Source organism: Mandrillus leucophaeus, unplaced genomic scaffold (genome assembly GCF_000951045.1).
Source record: "Mandrillus leucophaeus isolate KB7577 unplaced genomic scaffold, Mleu.le_1.0 Scaffold71, whole genome shotgun sequence".
Taxonomy (NCBI): domain Eukaryota; kingdom Metazoa; phylum Chordata; class Mammalia; order Primates; family Cercopithecidae; genus Mandrillus; species Mandrillus leucophaeus.
In genome coordinates, this window is record NW_012107697.1 from 2,350,951 (window position 1) to 2,358,054 (window position 7,104).

General features: G+C 51.0%; 1 protein-coding gene across 4 annotated transcripts in view; it reads right to left on the reverse strand.

Moving 5' to 3' along the window:
* Positions 1-726: 726 nt before the first annotated feature.
* The window catches only part of USP2 (ubiquitin specific peptidase 2), a 26,917-nt gene continuing 20,539 nt past the window's right edge, over positions 727-7,104 (reverse strand). For 3 of the 4 annotated variants that reach the window (XM_011964945.1, XM_011964944.1, XM_011964946.1), the window contains 11 exons: positions 5,667-5,717; positions 5,032-5,155; positions 4,726-4,837; positions 4,519-4,629; positions 4,268-4,332; positions 3,645-3,748; positions 3,477-3,557; positions 3,252-3,330; positions 2,976-3,083; positions 2,680-2,800; positions 727-2,452 (listed from right to left, as the gene is read on the reverse strand). In XM_011964945.1, coding sequence (XP_011820335.1) covers positions 2,365-2,452; positions 2,680-2,800; positions 2,976-3,083; positions 3,252-3,330; positions 3,477-3,557; positions 3,645-3,748; positions 4,268-4,332; positions 4,519-4,629; positions 4,726-4,837; positions 5,032-5,155; positions 5,667-5,717 — 1,044 coding nt within the window. In that variant the 3' untranslated portion in view covers positions 727-2,364. The remainder of the gene's footprint in view (positions 2,453-2,679; positions 2,801-2,975; positions 3,084-3,251; positions 3,331-3,476; positions 3,558-3,644; positions 3,749-4,267; positions 4,333-4,518; positions 4,630-4,725; positions 4,838-5,031; positions 5,156-5,666; positions 5,718-7,104) is intronic. The other variant, XM_011964947.1, reaches the window with a different exon arrangement.

Here is a 7,104-nt window from a genome sequence, read left to right on the forward strand (position 1 = left end):
GCGGGTCTCAAACTCCTGGCCTTAAGCCATCCTCTCACTTCAACCTCTTGAATTACTGGTGTGAGCCACCATGCCCGGCCCCAAGAGTTTCAACAAAGAATTAAGAGAGTAGCCCATACCAACATTAAAAAGTAGACAGTTCATTAAAAAAAAATGGGTATGTGAAAACCGTGTCACATAGGAGAATGTCCTGATTCTTAGGAGATGTATACTCAAGTATTTAGAAGTGGTGATATAACACCTCACCTGTAAATGTTTCGGCAGAGAGAATAAAGCACAGTTGACCTTTGAGCAATGTAGGCTTGAACTGTGCGGGTGGATTTTTTCAACCAAATAAGGATAGAAAATACTGCATTTGTGAGATGCAAAACCCACGTATATAGAAGGCTGATTTTCAAATATGCAGGTTCTGCTGGGGTGACCTCAGGACTTGAGTATGGTGCAGATTTTGGTATGTGTATCTTGGAACCAATCTCTCTGTGTATACTGGGGGATGGCTATATATTTAAACGTGTATGTAAACAAGTGGTGAATCCAGATGAAGAATATAGTGTCCAAAAGATGTATTGTTTCAGTTTTTAAAAAATTAAACTTAAATGTTCAAACTTTTTCCAGAAACTTGGAATTTACAAACTGGTTGAAGCAATTAAATAGATGGCCCCTAATACCCTAGGAGTCCTTCCTAGGTTCAAACACTCCCAAATCAAGATTCCAACATCTGCCAACTGATTTCTCAAAGCTATTATTTATTCTGTACAAGGTTCCACTGTACATTAGACATTCTTCTACTCTTGCTTACACAGTAAACAAGTGTACACTTGCCCTTGGGCTCAGGTTCACAGGTCTTCCCTGGAGAAGGGTGTCAGGCCAGTAAAACTCAGGGTGTCTTTCTCTGATGCCTCCTCCTGGGGGCCTGGAACGTGCCAGGCTCCGCGGGGCACAAGCCGGGCCCAGCTGTGTGGGTGAACAGCTTTACTCGCTAGGACAGCACAGAGTTTTGTCCAACTATGTAGGGCAAAATTGAGCCCACAGGTAAGAACCATACAACTGAGGCAAGATGGCCCCAAATACCCAGACTCCAGCTCCCAGGGCAGGACTGGAGACCAACGCCAAGAAGGGCTGAGGGGCGGCCTGGGCATCCCTGAGAAACTCGGTCCAAAGGGCCTATTGTCTAGGAGGCTCTGAGAAGAGGGCGGGGGCAGGAAGGCCGGGGGGAAAGGGGTGTTAAGAGAATAAATAAAAGGGGAGAGAAGCTCTAGGGACGAGGGGCTTGTGCTATCCTTCAAACAGCTGGGGAGCAGACCAGGGGTGGGTTAGAGGACGTGGGCGGGAAGAACTTGATGCACCGTTGGAAGGAATCTCCTACCTGCTTTCTTCTTCGCCTCACTGCAATGCACAACGAGCCAGGGCTAAGGGCAGGATCCCTTTCCCGGGCGGGTGTGAACATGGCACTGGGGAAAAGGGAAGAGGCTGAGGGATATTTCAGGGAGGGGCAGTTACCCCCTGGTCCCCAAATGCTATAAGGCACAATTCTTGGAGGCAACTAAATTCCATTCATAACATTAAAAAAAAAAAAAGAAAAAAAAAATCCCAAACCCCCCAAACAGAAACTTGTTTTAGATCCCAGGTCTACTGTGGCTGTGCTTGGGGCCTGGCCAACGCCCACCTAGCACCACGGCTAGCATTAGAAAAGTTGTACTTGGAAAAACAAAGGACCAGTGCAATGTCCCAGCTATGAAGAGGCCTGAAGGAGAGCACTCCAGTCTGAACACTTTAGTTATGGAAATTAAAAAAAAAAAGTTGGACTTTTTAAAAACCAAAACCAGCGTTTTCCAAAGATGTCCTTTCGTCCGTCCCCTGGAGTTAGCAGCGTGAAGAGGGCTCTTGGCTCATGGGTGTTTTCGGGCTCTGGACCGGCGAGCGGTGCGGGTGGAGATGGGCGCCGGCTCCTCCGCGGCGCGGGCGTCCAGGCGGCGATGCTCCCAGCAAGCTCCAGAGGGCGCTGTCCCCTCGGAGGCGCGGGCACTGCGGCGGGCAACGGCGCAGCGAGGGTCTGCTCCCCACAGACGCGGTTGTTTCTGACACATAGGAAGCCCACAAGTTTACAAATGCAAACGGAGACGCCGAGGGCACGGGGCGACGCTGGCTCCACGTCCAGGCGATCTTCCCTGCCGGGCCACAGCTCATGAACGCCCGGCTGCTTGCTCCAGACCCTGACCAGGCTGCGTCCACTCCCGCTCGGCAGCTTCAGGTTTGTTTTTCTCGTCAGGTTTGTGTGTTGTTGTTGTTGTTGTTTTTGTCTTTTTAAGAAACTTAGGGAGCGGGGCCACCACGGGGAAGGGAGAAGGGACGTGGCTCCTGGCGCTACATTCGGGAGGGCGGGCTGGCCAGTTCGTAGAAGAGCAGGTAGGCGTCGCTGGTGCGCACTTGGCTGGAGGACATGGGAGTGACGCTGCGGAGAGAGTGGGGAGTCAGCCCGGAGAGGGGGCAGGACCCGGAGACCACGCGCCGGCCTCTTCCGGTGCCCCCGAAGCCGGCCGGCCTTTCAGGGAGGCTCCCCATGGGCAGCGGCTTCGTGGCCCTGAACTTTCCCATCCATTCTAGGTGTAAGCCGTGAGGGGTTGGGGGCTGGTGGGGGTGGGGGAGGGTGGGTGGCTCCAGCCCTGCCCTGGCTCTCACCTGGAGTCGTTGAAAGTGTGCCACTCGCCTGTCCCTGGGCTGCGACAGTAGGCTGTATAGTGGCCACCCATAGTGGTTCCGGAGTGATTGGACACAGCATACAGGTTGTAAACAGCATGGTCTGAGGAGGAGGCAGCCGTCAAGCCCCGGAGGCCCCCCTGCCCCGACTTCCTCCCTCCAGCCTCTCCTTTCACGTCTCTCAGCAGCTGGTGCTGGCAGCGCCCCTTCCTCCTACCCTCCCTCGGGCCTTGCACACCTGCGTCTTCATTCTGCCCTGTCTACTGGAAGATACTCACTGGTGTTTTCTGAGGCAAATTCTCTTAAGTCCAGGTCTCTTAGGGGGAAGTTCACAAATGTTGTGAGCTTGCTGGTTCGGATCCTGGATTCTGAGAACCGCTTCAGATCTGGCATTGACGTGAGTCAAGGACAGTCAAACCAATGCAGAAGGGCAGACAACAAAAGGAAAGCCTACACGGTCCGTTTCTTCCGACTCTGCTCCCCTCACCTGTTGGCCCCTTGTCATCAGTCCCCCTTGAAAGTCATGTCCCAGCCCTGATGGATCTTAAGGATACGGAGCACCAAGATCTTTGGGAACCTCTGGATGGAGAACTTCTTTATACACCGTTTTCTGCCTCGGCAGCGACAGCATGTCTGAGAGAGAAGACAAACAGAAAGAACTTGTGGGGGAAGTCAGTGGGCCCCAGTCCAGTAACTCCTCAGCTGGATCTGCTGGTATCAGCCTCTTCCCAGTAGGTCCCATGGAAATTTGTTCTTGCTATTACTGAAGGGTGACTTACTGGCTTTTCATCTCCATCAAGCACATCCTCTTTGGTGAAGAGCCTCATGCAATCCATTAATGTCACCTCAGGATAACCTCGCTGGGAAGGGGAAAAAAGCAAAGGTCAGAGGTCAACATGAAAGGACGGGAGAGGGAGTTCAACAAGGTGGGCAACTGGGGTGCATACCTTAGCAATGGGCAGTGAGAGGTCCCAGAAGGGGTCGAAGACTGTAGAACAGTAACCACAATCTGTACACGTCAGGGAGCTCTTTAGCTGCCCAACAAAGAGATCTGGGGAAGAGAAGGCCATGAGATGCTGAAATACAGGATATAGAGCATGGCCTTCTGCACAGCATCTTTTATTTTTTTTTGAGATGGAGTTTCGCTCTGTCCCCCAGACTGGAGTGCAGTGGCGCAATCTCGGCTCACAATAACCTCTGCCTCCTGGGTTCAAGTGATTCTCCTGCCTTAGCCTCCCAAGTAGCTGGGATTACAGGTTCCCACCACGGCTCCTGGCTAATTTTTGTATTTTTAGTAGAGATGGGGTTTCGCCATGTTGGCCAGGCTGGTCTTGAACTCCTGACCTCAGGTGATCTACCCGCCTTGGCCTTCCAAAGTGCAGGGATTACAGGCATGAGCCACCACGCCTGGCCTGCACAGCATCTTCTTTCTTGCTGTTCCTGCTTTGGTTTGTTGGACACTGGGCAGAAACAGGCTTCCCTGGGAGAGTGATTCTTAGGGCTTTTTATGCTCCACTCAGGCAAGAGCAGGCAACAGTGAAAATAAGCATCTTCTCTTCCATGCGCTTACCCCCGATCCTACTGTCTTCCCGTTCTAGATATTTTCTCCACATCTGTCGGCCTTTCTCGTCATCACTGGGAACCGGAGAGAGAAGACAATTCGGTCAAAGCTCAAAACTTAAGTTTAAGGGTCTGTCAATCTAGATCCTTCATCTTCAAAAGTAAATCAGATTCTTCCCAAATCATTAACCCCAAAGTGGTGGGTAAAAATCTCAAGTTCACAAAAGTTTTGCTTCCCCACAGCATTCTCCTCTTACTTACGGAAGATGATCGAGGTTCTCAGGGTTGGACTTAGGCCTCAGTGTCACTCGGTTCACCTCATTATGGAGCCCATCCAGAAGAAAGCGAAGGAACTCCTGAGCGTCCTGCTGACTGAACCCAAAGGAAGGAGGGTGAGCAACACCTCTTATCCTAAGAACCTGCTCCTGCTGCCACCCACCCTGGAGGACATGTCTGCAAGGCCCTTACTTATAGCCGACAAAGCGCGGTGCGTATCTCTGGATCTGGGTCTTGAACTCAGATGGGCTCACCACATCATTGGGGGATGAAGTCCATATGGTCTGAATTAGTTTTGCAAACTCTATTGGAAGGAGAGAGTGTATAGGACAGCTGAGATATTTTCTATAAGAAACTCTGAAACTAGAATCCCAACAAAAAGCAAGCAGAGAAAGAAAGACAGGATAGGAGTGTCTAAGACACAACTCCTAGAACAGCCCCAGTGGAATGGAGGACCATCCAGGGGTAGGCAGGGGCACGTGACAGAGGGCCCCTCACCTTCCATGAGGGCTGTGTGTGCATTGCTGCTGTGGTGCAGGTCCCGCATGTAGAGCCTCTGGAGGCAGTAATCTCTCAACTCTCGGGTGTTGCTCAGGCACTGCAGAATTGAGTTCATGAAGCACTGCAAGAGATGACCAGGCAATCAGTGGGGAGATGAGAGTCCCACCTTCACCTCTGTTACTTACTACCAGAGGCTCTCTGCTTCATCTACCTAGAAATGAATCCTTTCATAGCCTCAAGTTCCTTTTTTCATAAGTGAAAGGGGTGAAGTGAGGCAAATCCCCACTCCAGGCATAGGTAACGTAATTGGTTATTTACTATAGGGGTGCACAAAAGGGCATGGACGCGACGGACAGAAGTGTGTGGGAAGTGATGGGCGTCCTTGAGGGGAAGGATCCAGGAGAAGAGCAGGCTGACGGGTAAAAGGGCAACTCCCTTTTAGCAGTGCTTCCTGCTGGGGATGGGTAAAGCACAGCCCAGCAATTCTGTGAAACACCAGCCGGCAAGGGCGAGTGCTAACTGGCTAAATGGGTAGGGAGTCAGCCACAACCAGGAGGGAACTCTGGTTATATGGCTCCAGTCAGGATAGTAGGGGGTGGGCCTGGGGAAGAAGCAGGCCAGGAGGAACTCACCGTGTTCCCAAGGTTTCGAAGACCAGCCAGACCCTGGGCACTCTTAGAATTCTGCAAGCAAAGAACACATGGCGATAAGGTGGAAGCAAAGATGATAGGCCTGTGCTGGGCTCTCCTGTTCAATTTTCTAACCAGCTGGGGTCACAGGCAGCAGGCCACACATAATATTCTTTCTTCAACTTTACCCGTCTATATACTTTGTAGGAAAGAGGATTGAGGAATGCCTGTTATTTTCTTTCTTTCTTTTTTTTGAGACAGAATCTCACTCTGTCACCCAGGCTGGAGTGCAGTGGTGTGATCTCAGCTCACTGCAACCTCTACCTTGTGGATTCAAGCGATTTTCCTGCCTCAGCCTCCTGAGTAGCTGGGACTACAGGTGTGTGCCATGATGCCCAGCTAATTTTTTGTATTTTTAGTAGAGATGGGGTTTCGCAATATTGGCCAGGCTGATCTTGAACTCCTGACCTCAGGTGATCCAACCGCCTCGGCTTCCCAAAGTGCCGGGATTACAGGCGTGAGCCACCGTGCCTGGCCTAAATGCCTGTTATTTTCAACACCCAACAAAAATATTCTTCAGGGCTTTGCTTTATTGAGTATGTATTGACTATGTATCTCCCTGTCCCCCATATTTATGTTATTCTCCATTCTCTGCTATAGTGGAGACTGGGAATTCACATATTTGGTACATATTGACTCCTTACTATAAGAAATTTCGAGTCCCAAATCCAGGTGCTATCTCAAATGACCTATATTTGTACTCCTAGAAGTCCAATATATAAAGTAGCTCTCATAATAGACACTTTGAGGAGGTTTTGAAAAGTTAAATAACAAAACACCTTGAGTTTCGATCTTCAGTTGGGAAAAACTCAAGCAAGCCTGCCATTCTGAATTGCCAGAGACAGGTGAAATTCCTTCCAGCTGAGATCAGCTCCTAAGGGCTGATTAAAGGCTGGGAGAATCCTCCCTGCCTGGCTCAGGTTTCAACATCCTGACTGGCCACCGGCTGGGAATCCTGGAGATGGCAGATTGGGCCCGCAGAGGCAAGGGCCTGGCTGAAAGTGCCACTCTTGCTGTTGGCCCTATAGCGGAGGCGGGTGAGGGGGCTGGAGAGAGAACAGGTGCTGGATCGAGGACTCTGAGCTTATTTGTCAAGGTCTCTTGGCTAATCCTGGGCATATCTCCAAGGAGTCAGAAAACCTTCAGGCTCAAAGGGTTAAAGAAACAGTTTGCAGATGAGTCTGCCACCCCCTCTCTCAGGGAGGGGACTGGGAGCAGGCAACTCTGGAGCAACACTGGGGCATGCGTGGGGCCAGCTCAGCCCTGATCAGAACAGGAGCCTGAAATAACTCAGCTAAAATTACTCATGCCGTGTGCTGACAGCCTATGAGGCTGTCAGCAGCTCAAAGCCCATGAGGTTGTCAGCTGGGGGAGGGGGCGG